Source organism: Sturnira hondurensis, unplaced genomic scaffold, assembly GCF_014824575.4.
Source record: "Sturnira hondurensis isolate 20B ecotype Veracruz unplaced genomic scaffold, ASM1482457v3 Scaffold0024152, whole genome shotgun sequence".
In the NCBI taxonomy this organism is placed as follows: domain Eukaryota; kingdom Metazoa; phylum Chordata; class Mammalia; order Chiroptera; family Phyllostomidae; genus Sturnira; species Sturnira hondurensis.
In genome coordinates, this window is record NW_028096783.1 from 1,509,474 (window position 1) to 1,528,568 (window position 19,095).

The 19,095-nt window shown below is 41.7% G+C and overlaps 1 protein-coding gene across 1 annotated transcript; it reads left to right on the plus strand.

Moving 5' to 3' along the window:
• The first annotated feature begins 13,569 nt into the window (after nucleotides 1–13,569).
• On the plus strand, nucleotides 13,570–18,824 carry SPATA19 (spermatogenesis associated 19). The gene is made up of 7 exons (XM_037038302.1): nucleotides 13,570–13,647; nucleotides 13,821–13,877; nucleotides 14,357–14,448; nucleotides 14,622–14,714; nucleotides 17,133–17,210; nucleotides 17,514–17,605; nucleotides 18,747–18,824. The coding sequence occupies exons 1-6, from the start codon at nucleotides 13,570–13,572 to the stop codon at nucleotides 17,578–17,580; spliced, it is 465 nt and encodes a 154-aa protein (XP_036894197.1). The 3' UTR covers nucleotides 17,581–17,605; nucleotides 18,747–18,824.
• The last annotated feature ends 271 nt before the right edge of the window (nucleotides 18,825–19,095 follow it).

Sequence of the window (19,095 nt, forward strand, 5' to 3'; positions counted from 1 at the left end):
CATTCATCTTTCTGCATATAAAAATTTATGCAGAGCTTAACCTGGGAACACAAATCCCGAAGTGCACCCTTTTCTTTCACCACTTACTTCACCTAGTGTAATTAGGAGCAGCCAGCCAAAGTCATTATATTTTCTAATTTGACAAAAGTGTTCTTAAAGTACAAAATACAAGGTTATCCAGAGCCTTGCCTCTTATAAGTATTTGATCGGGAGTATCCAATGGTTGTATTTTGCATATTTTTTTCACCACATCTTGTCATGGACCATCAATGCCATCTTCACTAACTGGAAAACCAATTTCAGAAGTCTCAGAGCCAATTCCTTAAGATTCTCTTCTAGAACTATTCTTGGTACCAAAGTCTATACTTTATTTAGCCTTCTGTTGATAACAGAATCAATAGGATATCTGTATCTACCTCCATCTACCCATCATCTATCTATTATCAAGGGAAAGAGCAACTTATTTTAAAGAATTGGCTCATATGATTGTGGGGCCTGGCAAGTCCAACATTTGTAGGGCAGAGCAGTAGGTTAGAAATTCAGGCAGAATTTCTGTATTACATTCTTCAAACAGAATTTATTCTTTTTGAGGGAACATTTGTCTGCTCTTAAAGCCTTTGACTAATTGGATGAGGTCTACCTATATTATGGAGGATAATTTGCTTTACTTATAGATAACTGATTATATATGTTAATCATATCTAAAAAATACCTTCACAGAAACATCTGGACTAGTGTTTGGCCAAAATAAGTAGAAACTATACCTTAATGTAGTTGACACATGAAATTAACCATCACGCAGGATGGAAGAAAAATAATATCACACAGGGAACGACAATAAAATTAACAACTGACTTCCAATCAGAAACAACAGGGCCAGAAAGTAATAAAGTGACCTGTTGAAAGTGATGAAAGAAAAACACAGTCATCTGAGAATGTTGTATTCAGCAAAGCTATCCTTAGAAAAGGTGAAATAAAGGTGTTTCTGAATAAATAAAAACTGAGAAAATTTGTTGCTATCATGCTTGTGTTACAAGAAATATTAAATCAGAGGACTTCCGCCAAGATGGAGGCATAGGTGGAAACACTGTGCCTTCTCCCACAACCAAGTTTGAATACAAAAAAGGTTTGGAGAACAAAGACACAGCCAAAGGATAGAAAATTGAATTATACGGAAGTCCGACTACATCTAACCATTCCACAGGGATGGTAAGAGGGGTGGAGCCAGCAGCGAGCAGGGTTGGGCAGGACAGATCCCCCGACCTAGGCGCGCAAGTGGCCCGACACAGTCAGGGTGTGGGGCAGACTGACTGCGGTCACACATTTGCGCACGGTAGACGGACTACACAGGCCCCAGGGGGCGAGGGCTGATGGTGGTGGCACACTCGCGTGCAGTGGGACGAAACGTGTGGGCCTGGTGACGGTGGCAGCTGCGGCAGCTGCGGCACCTGTGGGGGCCGAGGGGGCAGGCGGCAGACGGCAGACGGCAGACGGATGCTATTGTTCCTCTTTGGCCCCACCCCCACATACAGTGTCACAACCCAGCGATTTCATTGCCCTGCTCTAGTGAACACCTAGGGCTCCGATCCTGCTATGGAACAGGCACAAACAGCCCAAAAGATGGTGCAAGAAGAACTCAAAGTCCCAGAGCCGATAACTCTCAGTGACCGAGAAATTGCCAGCCTCTCAGAAGCACAATTCAAGACACCGTTTATCAGGATGCTCACAGAACTGGTTGATTATAGTCACAAATTAGAGGAACATATGAAGGCTAAACTAATTGAAATGAAGGGAGATGTCCAGGAAACCAATAGTGATGGAAAGGAAACTGGGACTCAAATCAATGGAATGGACCAGAAGGAAGAAAGGAACATCCAACCAGAAAGGAATGAAGAAATGAGAATTCAAAAAAATGAGGAGAGGCTTAGGAACCTCCAGGACATCTTTAAACGTTCCAACATCCGGATTATAGGGGTACCAGAAGGGGAAAAGAAACAGCCACGAGTGGAAAACTTATTTGAACAAATAATAAAGGAGAACTTCCCCAGTCTGGCAAAGGAAATAGACTTCCAGGAAATCCAGGAAGCTCAGAGAGTGCCAAAGAAGTTGGATCCAAGGAGGAACACACCAAGGCACATCAGAATTACATTAGCCAAGACTAAAATGAAGGAGAGAATCCTAGAAGCAGCAAGAGATAAGGGGACAGTCACCTACAAAGGAGTACCCATCAGACTGTCAGTGGATTTCTCAAAAGAGACCCTATAGGCAAGAAGGAGCTGGAAAGAAGTATTCCAAGTCATGAAATCCAAAGACCTACATCCAAGACTGCTCTATCCAGCAAAGCTTTCATTTAGAATGGAAGGACAGATAAAGCGCTTCTCAGATAAGGCCAAATTCAAGGAGTTCATCATCACCAAGCCCTTATTATATGAAATGCTAAAGGGACTTATATAAGAAAAAGAAGATGAAAAATATTAACAGTGAAAGGACAGCAAACTCACAGTTATTAATAACCATACCTAAAACAAAAGCAAACCAAGAGGACAGCTAGATCAGGAGTGGAACCATAGAAATGAAGAACACATGGAGGGTTAGAAACAGGGGGGTGGGAGGGGGAGAAGGGGGGAGAAGGCACAGAAAATAGCATAGATGGTAGGTAGAAAATAGATAGGGGGAGGGCAAGAATAGTGGGAGAAATATAGAATCTAAAGAACTTGAGACATGTGGTTATAAACTAAGGGGGGAGAATGGTGGGGGAAGGAGTGTGCGGGTGGAAGGGAATGAAGGGGGGAATAGAACAACTGTAATGGTATAATCAATAAAATATATTTAAAAAGAAATATTAAATCAATTCCTTCAGACTAAAAGAAAATGATAATTTATGGTAGTTAAAATCCATGTGAAGAAATAAAGAGTTTTGAAAAAGGTAATCATGTGGGTACATATGAAAGTCTGTGTAACTACCCAGATGGAGTGTAAAAAGCAGAGAACTTGAACAATACTATATATCATGTGAACAACAGATGTACAGAGAACACTGCATCCAACAGGAGGAGAATGGAATTTTTTTCCAAGTATGCATGGAATATGCTCCAGAATAGACCAGATAGAAGTTCGGCCACAAATCAGTTTGACTGAAATTGCACAAAGTATCTTTTCTGATGATAATGAAATGAAAATAATAATCAATAGCAGAAGAAAAATGGAAAAGTCCACAAATACGTGGAAATTAAGAATTCTTTTAAAAATATTTCTCAATTACAGTTGACAAACAGTATTATGTTAGTTTTAGGTGTATAACATAGTAATTAGACATTTATATACCCTATGAAGTGATCACCTCAATAAATCTAGTATTCATTGAGGTGTATTCCAGTGATATCATACATAGTTATCACAATATTATTGACTGTATACCCTGTGCTGTACTTTACATACGTATAACATTTGTTTATTTATTATTCATCCATTTTTCTTTTCTTGTCTTTTTTAAAAGATTTTATTTACTTACTTTTAGAGAGAGGGGAAGAGAGGGAGAAAGAGAGGGAGAGAAGTATCGATCTGTGAGATATAGTGATCAGTTGCCTCTGACACACCCCCAGCTGGGGACCTGGCCCGAAATCCAGGCATGTGCCATGACTGGGAATCAAACTGACAACCTTTCAGTTTGCAGGCCAGTGTTCAATCCACTGAGCCACACCTGCCAGGGCAATTCACTCATTTTTAATAGTTTATTTTTATTGTATTTTCATTACTATTTATCTCTCATATACCCACTTCCACCTCCTTTACCCCTCCCTGCTGCAATTGCCAGACTATTGTCTGTATCCATGAATCCTTTCTCTTTTTTGTGTGATTCCTCCACTCCCACCCGCCATAGCTGTCAGCCTGCTATCCACGAATCTGCCCCTATTTTGTTTGTTAGCTCAGTTTGTTCATTAGATTCCACATATGAGGGAAATCATATGGTATTTGTCTTTCTCTGACTTGCTTATTTTCCTTAGCATAATGTTTTTTAGGTCCTTTGAACACAGGGTTGCATATATTCTTTCGAGTTAGTGTTTCAGGTTTCTTCAGATAAATTCCCAGAAGTGGAATTTCTGGGTCACAAGGCAGTTCATTTTTAATTTTTTTCTATACTGTTTCCCACAGTGGTTGTACCAGTCCGAATTCCCACCAACAGTGCACTGGGGCTTCCCTTTCTCCACATCCTTGCCAGCACTTGTTTGTTGATTGATAGCCATTTTGACAGGTGTGAGGTGAGAGCTCATTGTAGTTTTAATTTGCATTTCTCTGATGATTAGTGATGTCAAGCATCTTTCCATATGTCTGTTGGCCACCTATATGCCCTCTTTGGTGAAGTGTCTATTCAGGTTCTTTGCTCATTTTTTAATAGGATTTTTTTGTGTTGAGTTGTATAAGTTCTTTACAAATTTTGGATATTAACCCTTTATCAGATGTACTGAGGAATATGTTCTCCCACTCAGTGAGTTGTCTTTTTATTTTGTTAATGGTTTGCTTTGCCATACAAAACCTTTTTAGTTTGATGTAGTTCCAGTTGTTTATTTTTTCTTTTGTTCCCAAGATATATTAAAAAAAGTATTGCTATGAGCAATGCACAAGATTTTACTACCTATGTTTTCTTCTAGGATTTTTATGGTTTTGAGTCTAACATTTAAGTGTTTAATCCATTTTGAATTTATTCTTGTCTGTGATGTAAGAAGGTGGTCTAGTTTCATTTTTCTGCATGTATCTGTCCAATTTTCCCAAAAGTGTTTATTGAATAAACTCTCTTTAGTCCATTTTATGTGCTTGCCTCATTTGTAAAATATTAACTAACTCTAAAGGCATGGGTTTATTGCTGGTTTCTCTATTCTGTTCCATTAATCTATCTGTTTTTATGCCAGTGCCATGCTATTTTGATTACTACGGCCTTGTAATATAGTTTGATATTAGACAACATGATTCTTCAAACTTTGTTCTTCTTCCTCAAGACTGCTGTTGCTGTCCCGGGTATTTCATGATTTTATATAAATTTTTGGAATATTTGTTCTAGTTCTGTAAAATATGTTATTGGAATCTTGTCAGGAATTGCATTGAATCTATAGATTGCTCTGGGTAGTATGGACATTTTAATTGTGTTAATTCTTCCTATCCATGAGCACGGTGTATGCTTCCACTTATTTGAATTTTTTCAGTTTCTTTCTTCAGTGTCACATATCGATAATTTTCTGACTATAGGTCTTTTACATTACTGGTTAAGTTTATTCCTAGATATTTTATTCTTTTTTAAGCAATTGTAAATGGGATTATGATCTTAATTTCAGATAGTTCATTATTGGCATATTAAAATGCAACTGATTTCTGGTTATTAATTTTGTACCCTGCTACTTTACTGAATTCACTTATCAGTTCTAGTTTTTTTGGTGGAATCTTTAGGATTCTCTATGTACAGTATCATGTCATCTGCAAACAATGTCAGTTTTACTTCTTTCTTTTCAACTCCAGTCTTAAGTTTACTAAGAGAGGTGAAGGTGGACATTCTCACGTTATTCCCCATTTCAACGGGAATGTTTGTAGTCTTTGCTCACTGAGTAAAGACTCAATGGTGGTGGCAGTGGCTTTGTCATATGTGGCCTTTATTACATGGGTGCTGGATTTTATCAAATGTTTTTTCTGTATCTATTGATATAATCATGGATTTTAATCCTTTATTTTGTTTATTGATATATTGTATATTGAGTTTATTGATTTGCAAGTATTGTACCAACCTTGCATCCCCAGAATAAATTCTACCTTGATCATGTGTATGATCCTTTTGATGTATTGCTGTATTCAACTTGCTAATATTTTTTTGAGGATTTTAGCATCTGTGTTTATCAAGGATATGAGCCTATAGTTTATTTTTTGTAGTGTTTTTATCTGGTTTTAGAATTAGGATAATGCTGGGCTCATAAAACTAGCCTGGGGGTCATTCTTCCTCTTGAGTTTTTTGGAATAGCTTGAGAAGGGAAGGTGTTCATTCTTCTCAGAATGTTTGGTAAGATTCCCCTGTGAAGCCATCCAGTTCAGGGCATTTGTTTGTTGGCAGTTTTTTGATTCCTGCTTCAATTTCACTGTGTGTAAGCTGTCTGTTCTGATTCTAAATGTGTGAGATGGTGTCTTATGGTTTTGATTTGCATTCCCCTGGTTATTAGTGATGTTGAACATTCTTTCATATGTCTGTTGAACATCTGTACATCCTCTTTGGAGACTGTCTATTCATGTTCTCTGCCCATTTTTGAATCAGATTTTTTATTTTGAGCTGTGTAAATTTTTTGTATATTTTGAATATTAACCACTTATTGGATGTGTCATTAGCAAATATTTACTCCCATTCAGTAGGTTGCTTTTTAGTTTGATGCATTCCATTTGTTTATTCTTACTTTTATTGTCTTTCTCCCAGAAGATATGTCCCCTCAAATATTGCCAAAACCAATCTCAGAGAGTTTATTTCCTATATTTTGTTTTATGTTCTCAGGTCTTACATTTAAGTCTACTCCCTTTTGAGTTTATTTTTGTATATGATGTATGAAATTGTTCCAGCTTCATTTTTTTGGCATGTACCTGTCCAGTTTTTTCAACATCATTTATTGAAGAGACTTTCTTTACCCCATTGTATATTATTTCCTTTGTCACAGATTAATTGACCATATAGGTGTCATTTTATTTCTGGGCTCTCTATTGCATTCCATTAATTTATGTTTCTGTTTTTATGACAGCACCAGGCTGTTTTGATTACTATGACCTTGTAGTACAGCTTCATATCAGGTATGATGATACCTCCAACTTCGCTTTTTCTCAATATTGCTTTGGCTATTTGGAGTCTTTTAAACAACACATTCTTAAACAATCAATTGATCAAAGAAGAAATCACAAGGGATATTAGAAAATAAAAGGCACATATGAGAATAAAAACACAACACACCAAAGCTTATGTGATGCAGCAAAAAATAGTGCTAATAGAAAAATTTATAACTGCTGTTAAAAATAATTAGAATGTCAAATTAACAAACCAAATTTATACTTTTAGAAACTAAAAACAGAATATCCAACTAAATACAAAACTAGCAAAAATTATAAAGATTAGACCAAGATAAACAAAATAAAGAATATAAAAATAATAGAGAGTATTCAATAAAACCAAGAGTTGGTTCTTTGAAAAGATCAATAAAATCTGCAAACTTTTTGCTGGATTGACTAAGAAAAAGTAAAACAATTCTCAAATAAATAAAATCAGAAATAAAAAAGGATACTACAGTTTTATGAAAAATAGAAAGGATTTGATGATTTGATAATTCTATAAACAATTGTATGTCAACAAATTAGATAGTCTAAATAAAATGAACAAATTTCTAGAGACACACAAGCTCCCGAGACTGAACTGTGAAGAAATAAAAAATCTGAGCAGATGTCTACCAAATAAGGTGGTTGAATCAATCATCAAGAATTTCCCAACAAAAAAAGCTTAGGATCAGATGGTGTAGCTGGTGATTTATATCAAACAAAGAAGAACTCATACCAATATTCTTTCAAAAATCTGAAGTGGAGGGAATACTTTCGAACTCATTCTATGAGGGCAGCATAATTGTGATGCCAAAGCCAAAGACACTACAAAAAAAGAAAACTAGAGACCAATATCCCTTATGAATTTTAATGCAAAATCTTTACAATATAGGAAATATAACAACAAAGCATAGCAAACTTACATCAGCAAAATACTGAACAGATCATACCCCATGGGCAAGTGGGATTTATTTCTGGAATGCAAAGATTGTACAACATGTAAAAATCAGTGTAGTAGACATTAACAAAAATAAACCCCACCTGGTCATCTCATTTGATGCAGAAAAAGCATTTGACAAAATTGAGCACTCCTTCATAATACAAAAAGCACACAGCAAACTAAGAATGGAAGAAAACTCCTTCAACATAATAAAAGAAATGTATAAACAACCCACAGCAAACATCATACTGGATGGTGAATGACTGAAAGGTTGTCCTCTAAGATGAAGAACAAGACAAAAGTTCCTCTTTTCACCATTTACAGTCAGCATAGTGCTGGAAATCCTATCTCCAACTATCCACAAAAACCTGTAAGAATTAATTTAAAAATTCAGCAAAAATTAGTTGTATTTTTAAACACAAACAATAAATCATCAGAAAAAGAAATTAAGAAAACAATTCCATAAACGTGGCTAATCTTAATAAACTAGGAAAAAAGAAACCCTAAAACAAGTAAAAAGAAAAACAAAGAAATGAAAATTGTATTAGAAATCAATGAAATAGAAAACAATGTGAACAAAGGTGGTTTCTGAAATGTTAAAAAATAATGTAGCTAGGATGAGCAGAAAAAAAGAAGACACAAATTACCAAAATCAGAATTGAAAGAGGGGAAACCACTACTGACCCTACAGATATTAAAAAGGTTTGATGGGAATATTATAAACAATTATGTCAAAAAATTAGACAAATAAAATTGATCTATAGCTTCAAAACAATGCCTATCAAAAATTCCAGCAGGATTTTTTTTTAGAAATTGGCAAGCTAATTCTAAAATTTACATGGAAATTCAAAGGACCTAGAATAGCCAGAAAAATTTTGATAAGAAGATTTATACTATATACTTTGATTTAAACAAATCAAAAATTAAAAGGAAAGTCATCCAATTATAAAATGGCAAAAGATTTGAATACACATAAATGGCCTTTAAGCATATGAAAAGATACTCAGCATCATTAATAATTAGGGAGATGCAAATCAAAAACACAATGAGATGCCACTTCTTTCTCACTAAAATGTCTAAAATCAGAATGACATAACTATGTTGGCAAGGATGTGGAGAAATTGGAACTTATACATTGATGGTGTGAATGTAAAATGGTGATGCAATTTAGAAAATGTTTTGATATTTCCTCAAAAGTTGAGTTATCATATAACTCAGATATTGAGTGCCATTAATTAATTAATTAAACACAAATTAAACTATTCCTGGTTACCACTATAATTCCACTCACCTGGCTAACCTTCAAAAGAATGACAAAGCCAAGTATTGACAAGAATATGAAGCAATTGTTGATATAGCAGTTGGGCAGTAGTTAGTACAACCACCTTGAAATACTCTGTATATATTAATACTAATTATATATAAAGCCTATGATTTAGAAATTCCACTGTTTGGTGTGTATATACTCAGAAATTTTAGTGCTTATTGGTATAAAGCACCAAAAAATGGGTATAAGAATGTTTTATAGTAGCATTATTTTAAAAAGCATCTAACTAGATAGAGGTAACACAAATGCCCCCCAGGAGTAAGTTTCATAAATAATTTGTGTTACACAACGCAGTGGAATATTAGGCAACATTTACCTATGGTGACTGAGGTCGAAGCATTGGCTGCCTTGTGGAGAGTACTGACTGGGGGCCTGCTGTGATCCTGGAAGTGCTGTGCATCTTGGTCTGGGCTGCGGTTAAACACACATACGTATGTTTATGTTTGTGTGTGTGTATGCTCACTTAAATTTGAGCTGTGCATGCATTTGCATATTTTACTATATGTATTTTATAAAACACATGTGTGCAGTAATAGAAAAGTGAGAATAGATTTATGTCTCTGTTTCATTTTGAATACATAAACACAGGGTGTATAGCCTAGACATTTATAAAAACTTCACTTTTAAGTAAGAACAGGGTTGAAGAGCTAGGGGAGGAGATAGAACTCCCCAAGTACATATTTTTTAAAAATATATATTTTATTGATTATGCCATTACAGTTGTCCCATTCCCCCCTTCACTCCCCTCCACCCTGCACACCCCTCCCCCACCATTCCCCCTTTTGTTCATGTCCATGTGTCACAAGTTCTTTAGATTCTGTATTTCCCATAGTATTCCTGCCCTCCCCCCTATTTTCTACCTACCATCTATGCTACTTATTCTCTGTACCTTCTCCCCCCTTCTCCTCCTCCCACTCCCCTGTTGCTAACCCTCCATGTGATCTCCATTTCTATGGTTCCGCTCCCAATCTAGTTGTCCTCTTAGTTTGCTTTTGTTTTAGGTGTGGTTGTTAATAACTGTGAGTTTGCTGTCCTTTCACTGTTCATATTTTTTATCTTCTTTTTCTTAGATAAGTCCCTTTAACATTTCATATAATAAGGGCTTGGTGATGATGAACTCCTTGAATTTGATCTTATCTGAGAAGCACTTTATCTGCCCTTCCATTCTAAATGAAAGCTTTGCTGGGTAGAGCAATCTTGGCTGTAGGTCTTTGGATTTCATGACTTGGAATACTTCTTTCCAGCCCCTTCTTGCCTGTAAGGTCTCTTTTGAGAAATCCGCTGACAGTCTGATGGGAACTCCTTTGTAGGTGACTGTCCTCTTATCTCTTGCTGCTTCTAGGATTCTCTCCTTCATTTTAGTCTTGGCTAATGTAATTCTGCTGTGCCTTGGTGTGTTCCTTCTTGGGTCCAACTTCTTTGGCACTCTCTGAGCTTCCTGGATTTCCTGGAAGTCTATTTCCTTTGCCAGACTGGGGAAGTTCTCCTTTATTATTTGTTCAAATAAGTTTTCCACTCATGGCTGTTTCTTTTCCCCTTCTGGTACCCCTATAATTCAGATGTTGGAACATTTAAAGATGTCCTGGAGGTTCCTAAGCCTCTCCTCATTTTTTTTGAATTCTTGTTTCTTCATTCCTTTCTGGTTGGATGTTTCTTTCTTCCTTCTGGTCCATTCCATTGATTTGAGTCCCAGTTTCCTTTCCATCACTATTGGTTTCCTGGACATCTCCCTTCATTTCAATCAGTTTAGCCTTCATATGTTCCTCTAATTTGTGGCTAAAATGAACCAATTCTGTGAGCATCCTGATCACCAGTATTTTGAACTGTGCATCTGAAAGGCTGGCTATTTCTTGGTCACTTAGAATTATAGGCTCTGGGGCTTTGAGTTCTTGAGTCATAATGTTTGGTCTGTTCACACCTGTTCTGTATGAGGGGCAGAGCCTTAGGTGTTCACCAGGGTTGGGTGACCCAGTTGCTGGGTTGTGACGCTGTATGTGGGGGTGGGGTCAGAGAGGGAAAAAAATGGCGCTTTGCTCTGTTTTGCTCTCTCTCAGATTTCTGTCCCCTCTGTGGCTTCCCACAGGCAAATTTGGGCCCCTCTGTTGCTGGTTCCCGGGTGTGTGGGCCCCTGTACTCTCCAGGACTCTGTGGGTCTCTCCAATGAACTCTCTGAGCCACATAGCATCTCCTGGCCCCTCGCCCCCAGGAAAGTCTTTCCAGTTGGTGCTTTCCGGCTCTAATTCCTGCTGGGGCTGTAGCCTGAGCGGTCTGTCTCACTGTTTGCTCCTTTGCTTGGTTTATCTGCGTGCAAATGTATGACCACAGTCAGCCAGCCACCCTACGCCCTCACTGGGTTCGCCCGTCGCCACCCCATGCCTGGGATCTACCAACTGCCTCTGCCTCTGCCTCCACTCCTGGGTCTGTGGGTCTGAATGGTCTTTTCAGCCTGACCCCACTCCACCACTGACTCTGCCCCTCTTACTGGTCTGGCTGAGTGGTTTGTTGTTGTCGGATTTTTGTACAGTTCAATTTTCACTGTTTTTGTTTCTAAAACTTAGCTGTCTTTAAATTTATTTATGGGAGGGGGCACAGTGTTTCCACCTATGCCTCCATCTTGGCTGGAAGTCCCCCAAGCACATATTTTTATGTAGTTTTAATTTTTGAATCTCATCTATGTCTTAAATATTAAAAAATAAAATTATATTGATAAGCATGAAAACCTAATTATAAGATGGTGGCAGAAACAGGCGTTGGCAAGTAATTTCATGTTTTACTTTGCAATTACTAGTCTCCCTTGCAGTTGGGCTGAAGTCATATGATTATTAGTTGGCCAAAAAGCTTTAAGACGATGACTTTGGGCTAAAACTGAAGACCTGACTTGACTCTTCCATGTCTCCTCTTCCCCTTTTTGAGAATTATGGACAATCACACCCTGAGACAGTGGAGCTGCAAAGTGAAACTCTTCCTGGATCTCTAAGTCACTGCATGGAGCATACCTCCCTGAAGAATTATTCAACATGCTTTCGAGTTTTTGAGGATGAGAAATAAACCTTTTTAATTTGAGAACTTGTTTGTTGCCTCACCATAGCCTAGCACGTTCTGACCAATATAGATGTAGAATTGAGGTGATTTGTTGGGAGTGAAGAAAACAGTGGAAATTGGGGAGAGTGAGATAAAGGTTTTCAATATTCTTTGAAGAATTAAAATGAGAACATCTATAGAATATTAGAGCTAGAAAAGAACAAGCAACATTATTCTATTCTTTTCATTCTGAAGGCAAAGAAAGGAGGACCACAGCAACTAATCATTAGTCTTAAACCTATCACTAGTCTAAGGTCACAGAACAAGTTAATGGCAGAGACAGGACTATAGCTCGGGTTTCTGAAACCTTGATGACAGTCTTGGGGTCAGGCTACAACTACTTTTGAGAGCAGCTGAACATATACTTGGTGTCCCGTAGGATGTTCTAAACTTCCTTCAATTTCCTGGTGAAGGTTCTAGGTGGAAATAACAGCTATCTGAGCCTCTATCCGTTTTCCTCTAAAAAACAATCTGAAGTTACAACACAATACACTTTTCACTTCCACTTTAGTGTCCATCCACTCAGGCAGCCCTCCATGGGTGATTTGAAATAATCAGGAAATATATTTTACATAAGAAATGATATATTGTTTTTTCCCTGTATCTCTTATTGTTTGAATCACTTGTGTAAACAAAACAGACATAAATAAAGAAAATGTCTTTTTGAGAATTTTGCTCCCCCATCTTTGGTTTTTTGGGGGGCAGATGAGCTCTCTCCACACCGATGTATAAGAATAGGAATAAAAGCCTTGGCTGGTGTAGCTCAGTGGATTGAGCGTGGGCCTGCGAAGCACAGGATTGCGGTTCGATTCCCAGTCAAGGCACATGCCTGAGTTGCAGGCCAGTTCCCAGCAGGAGACACATGAGAAGCAACCATACATTGATATTTCTCTCCTTTCTCCTTCCCTTCCCTTCTAAAGATAAATAAATAAAATATAAAAAAAAGAGAATAGGAATAAAAAATGTTGGTGGCATTGTTTGAATGTATATCTAGAGGCCCAGGTCACTGTTAGAAATTCATTTTTTGGATTCATAAAATCTCTTTCTGCTTTAGCATTGTCAAGACCAGGTGACCAGGTATAAGCCCTCACCTCCCAATCTCCATCTATGATTTGCTGATTTCCCTCTTATGTCTTCCTCAGGCTTATCTTGGCTATGTCTTATCCTTACCTCCCCTCCCCTTTTCTCCCCACTTCTGAGCTTTGGCAACATTAGAGTAGATTGCTTTTCGGTCTCTCTTTTTCATCTCCACTCTCATCCAGGAGAATAAAACAGGTCATTGTGACATCATCATTGGGCAGCCAATCAGGTGGGCACCTCCCTTGTTCCAGAGGAGTTCTTAGGCCGCTTCAATGGAAGGAGGGAGCCAAGAAGAAGGCCTGGCAGAAGTCCAAAGATGATCATTACAACATGGATTGCGTACATTCTTGCCCGGAATGGTGTTGGGTTCCCCTTCCCACCAAAAACCAGTTCAGTAAGTGAAGCTGGTGGTAGCTACGTAGAATTTCCTCATGTACCTTCTTCCTTCTGAGCCCCCTGCTGCACTTCTAGAGAGAGGATCTTACAACTCATGGCTTTGGATAAGAATGGAAGGGGGTACTGGGTATCTGGGTGTTGTGAGGGCATCAACTTATCAATTTGTTGCAGGACATTGAAGTTGTGGAAAGTGAGGCTGTGTCTGTAGTACAGCACTGGTTGAAAAAAGTGAGTAAAATTCCTTTATTTTTCAGGGCACCAAAAATTTTAGAGAGCTGACCTCAGCAGGTGCAGGAATTGGGACTTCCCTCTCCTTAGAGTGGGAAACTCAAGTTCATTGCCAAACACCCCGCCTAGAGCTGTGTCTGATTCAGAAGATGCTTCGGCTAGCGTCTTTATGAGAGATGTGTTGGAATCACTACTAGTCCTGCCCTGCTTCTTAAACATGCCAAGTTTCAGATATGTTGCCCCAGCTACAGGGTGGCTCCAGAATACCCTGGGATAAGGCCAAGGCACCAGTGGGGTCCCTGGAATCCCATGGGAAGATAGCGGTAGGCGAGTTTATTGCAGGAACCATGAGATACAGAGCTTGTATGTGTGGATATGTGGCATATGTGTTGTGATGGAGAGGAAAAAAGGGAAAAAGAGAAAGAACTGGGGGTCAGATACCGAGTGACATTTTCAGAAGGAATTGACTTTCCTTTCAGACTGAAGAAGAGGCTTCCCAGGACATAAAGCAGAAGATGTCCAACAACTTCCCTCCCAACCATGGCGAAAATGTCCAGGTGACCAGAAATATGGAGACCAGTAATGGAGAGTTTGAAACAATCCTCCTGGGGGGGGGGGAGAGGGAGGGGGAAGGTGGGAAGTCCTACTGCAAAGGATCTTGGGCAAGTGGGAGGCGCTGGGCTCCGCCTGAGCCATGGAGTTCTTGTTGGGCAGTAATTACGGGGACTCTGCTGAAATTTCCTAGGTGAAGCACAATCCCTCAAAGACTGATTTGTTAGCAAACCAGAGTCAAGATGTCCTGGAAGAAAGAACAAGGATCCAGTTCATAAGGTGGAGGTAAAACAAATCTCATTTGCTTTGAGCCAAGTTGTGGGGGGGGCGGGGAGAAGCAGAGAAGGCCCCAAGCCTGCCTCCTCAGCTCTCTGGCCAACACAGACCCACAGCCATTATTCTCGAGAGAACAGCCTTTTGCTGAGAAAATTTGCAGCCTTAAGATCCCTTCGGATCTTAAGGGAATATCTTGAATATGTTGGCTATCTTGAAAGCCCAGCTCATTCCTAAAAATGTAAATGACTTGAGGGGTTGGAAAACTGAGATTACTCACCGTTTCCGAAATGCTTCGGAATAAATTTCAGACTTCTGTTATTTTTGCAGTTGATTTGTTCAGAAGTGACTGCACTTTAAAGAGCTTAAAGAAAATAAGCTCTTAAAATGCAGAAGCCAAAGCCCTCATCTGCAGCTGAGGGGAGAGGAGGTGCCTCAGGGCTGAGGCTAGAATTATGTGCTCCACTTTCTGGGAGCCTCATAATTTGCCAGCCTCCCAAGGGGGCCTGCCGAGCACCCACCGTCCCCACACTGGTGCTGAAGTTGCTCACGCCAGGCCCAGGGAGCTGGGCTTGGGCGCTGGCTCATTCCCTTAGCCTAAGTGTCCCTATTTCCTTGCTGGGATTTGGGCTCACTTGGGGGCTCTTTTTCCCAGTAGAACAGTGGGATTAAACTGTGAAGGAGCTCGCTCTCATACTGCAGGCTCTTCTTTCTCATACTCCCATCGTCAGATTTGCTCTCTCTTCTTCAAGGGGATATATTTCTCAAGAAATTTATTTTTGCTTCAGGACATTCAATTTTCAGGTGCTTACCCCTTCTAGTGGCATTAGCATTTTAGATGGGGATTCAACTACTCAGTGATTATGTAAGAGGAGGGGAAGCTCCGAAATCCCTGGGAAAGGTTTTCTTTGGATGGAAAACCTTCCAACAGTCTCTAGAACCCTACATGGTGACTGTCAGCCAGCCCCAGCCTTGCGGGTGGCTGCACCAGGGGGCTCTCCATGTGGCAGCTCTTTGGTTTGGCTAATACGAACACCATCTTCTACCATGTTTTGAAATCCCAGCTGTGGGACACAGCTAGGTTAAAGCTTTAAAGACATGCTACAGGAATCGCATTCAATCATCTATGTATAATGTTTCTACTCTGGATCTCTATGGAGATTTTAAACCACTAAACCCTGTAGGTTCCCCCTACAACCCACCTGTTAGCATCACTAAGTGTGTAGTCAGGGAACACACAGCCCTTATGAAGCATCAGTGGATACCCATTTGTTGATATCTGCCGGATGTTTGCTAGGCTCTCTGGAAAAGAGAGAGAAAAAATAATTAGAGTCTTAGTCTCAAAGAAATGAAAGGGATGGATAATGTGTGTGAATGTTAAAGAATGAGAAGGCCTGAGGAATACCTGCAAGAACACAGTGTGGGGGAACTGGGTCCCACCAGTCCTAGGTGGAGGCCAGGTACTCAGAGAAGGTTTCCAGAGGGACATTTGCATGGACTGATTGATGAACTTGGCAGGGCTTAGGTAAACAGGAGTGGGGTGGGCCTCCCACAGGTGCAAGAGTCTTGGTAACTGAGTTAATTTGGTCTGGCCTCCAGGGCCCTGTGCTGTAGCCCCATTTTCTCAGGGGCCTCCCCCTTCCACCCTCTGCTGGGGGTAATCTCTTTGCTCTGGAACCGCCTCATCTGTCCCCCCTCTCTCTGAGGCGCTGACCCAGCTCTGGCTTGTGTGAGCACTATGTGTGAGCACACCTACTTCCACCTGCCCTTGAGTACTCAGTCAGCGTTGGTTCTGTCTTCACATCCACAGCTACAAAGCGCACACCTACAACACGGTGCTGTCCCGACAAGGCGGGTTCAACAGGCACGGGGGTGGGGGCAGCGGACAGGCTGATTTCACTAGACTGGAGGGTTTGTGAAGGGAGGACTCAGCGTGGAGTTGGGAAGGAATGGAAGGGGACTGTTGAGAGGAGGGCAAAGCATCAGGGTGAGAGAAAAACAATAGTAGCAATGAGGTGCTTGCAGAGTCTTTGTGACAGAATTTTCTGGAAGTATCTTTAAACCACAGTGAATATGGCCTAACACTGATCATCAAGAGCTGATAATGAGGTTGGAGGGAAATTCAGAAGGGGTGGATTCCATGTCTTCCAAGACCACTGGCCTGCTATCTAATTCTAGTAAAGGCACTTGTCTGTTTTCCTTGGCATCCCTCAGAACTATTTGCAAGCTCCCAAGCTTATCTGATGGCGCAGGAGTACTTGGTTAGTAAAAAGAACCCTTTGAGTTCCTGATACTAGAAGCATCAAGGACCAGCTCAAAAGTTCATGGCAATGGGGTCGAAACTAAGCATTCACATGATTGCAACCCTAGCAGTTTCACGATGTTGAAAAAGAAACTCAAAAATCCCAGGGTCTGAATGGTGTTTTGCAGCCATACCCGTATCTTCCAAGTGCCAAGTGAGGTGAGAAATGATGTCATGCGTGAACGAATAGAGCAGGTGAGACAAAGGTAAGCTGCTGGGACAAGTTGATTTGTACTTCTACCTGGGGACTGGTGGGGTGGGGTGGCTGCTGGCCTTGCTTCCCATGGTTTCCCCTAGCTTCAATCAGCTCAAGCCCAGGTCTGGCCAAGCCTGGAGCTCCCCTGGGCTGAGTGCCTCTCTGCATGACTCTGCTCCGAGGTCTAGATAGGCTGATGGCCCAGGCTGCCTGCCCCACCCCATCTGGGCCGTGGTCTGGGTGTGTTCCCTGGGTGGGCCCGGTCAACTTGCAATCTCCGCTCTGCCCAGCCCCTCCCCTCTGTGCCCTACAGCTTAAGCCGTCTCACCAATGAGTCTTCTCAGGAGCCTCACTGCAGAAATTCCTTCTCGGACTGCTGAGAGCAGCAGGTGGGAGAGCTGGCAGGTGAGGACTGGGCAGAGAAGATGGCTGTGCTGGGCAGGGACAGTGCTCTGGCGTGGGTGCTTGGTCGTCAGGTTTATCCTTTCCCTAGTGATAGGGCCTGCACTTGGGGCTGGTGCAAGTTGGAGAGGAGGCAGGTGCCCCAGGCTCCCACACCATTCTTAAGGGATGTAAAGTCAAGTTCCGATGGGCCTCTGACTCTTTTCACTGTGGTGTCACAGACCAGTGCTGCTCACCTGTGCACAGGCCCGGGGATCACTGAAATCTGGGGTTAGCCCATGGTGGGACCTGGTGCTCTGTCTTCCTGATGCTTGCAGGGAAGGCCACAGCTGGTCTGCTGACCCCATTTTGAACCATAAGCTCACAGGGCACTGGAGTGGGGCAGGGGAGCATAGGTTTTGGCCCTGCCGCTGAATAGGCCATGGCTCGGGTCACGTGCCCTCTTGGCCTGCATTTGGTGCTAGTGGTCCTAACAGCCCCTCAGGTGTTTCTGGGGCTCTGGAAGGTCACTGCACCCCTGCTGGGAGGGAAAGACTGTGTTGGCTGTCAGGGTGCTGGGGGTGAGGGGATGAAGGAGTGATTCAGGCAGAGCTGACCCCCAACAAGCTTAACTGAGGACCACAGAAATGTAATGTGCATTTGCCAAGCACTTACTGTGTGCCAGCCTCGGCACACACACTTTGTCAGGGCTTCTTATCTGATTCAAAGCAACCTTACCAGGAGGGCATCACTTGTGTCCACTATGCCGACTGCAGAGGGGAAGCCAAGTTTTGGGTGCAGATGCTGGGCTCCAGGCCAGACCCACCACGGGGAGTTGCTTGATGCCTTTGTGCCTCAGTTTCCCTCAGAAAGTTGCCTTGACAGCTGCACCCAGTCTTTGCTCAACACCCTGCCAGTGGTTGGCTAACACTAACTGAGACGAAGAGTCTGAGGGGCTTGCAGGGGCTGCTGAAGTTTGAAGCAGCCAGGCTTCCATCCCAGCTCTGTCTGACTCACCTGCACCTGCTCCTTCTGTGTGTTTCTCTGCTCCCGGCACCCAGCTCTGTGGAGGAGCAGCCAGTGCCATCGCTGCCCCTTGTCCTCCCACATCTCCGATGCACTCGTGGCCATTTCTCTGCTTCCCATTGTGTCCTTCACGGTAAAGGAGCAGCCCGCGTAAGAAGAACGACCACCTCCTCTTTGACCTGCAGAGTGACCACACCTGGGCAGAGAGGATCCCGTGGGTGAGCCCTTCCCTGTGACAGTGGCAGCCCTGGAACAGTCTCAGTGAGCTGCGAATAAAGAGACACACTATTTAACCACCCTCTTGGTCTCTGGTGTGAGTGCTTTGCCATTCACTCAACTCACTCACTTACTCGCCCAGCCACCCGCTCACTCACCCACCCACCCACCCGCTCACTCACCCACCCACCCACCCGCTCACTCACCCACCCACCCGCTCACTCACCCACCCACCCACCCACTCACCCACCCACCCACCCACCCACCCACCC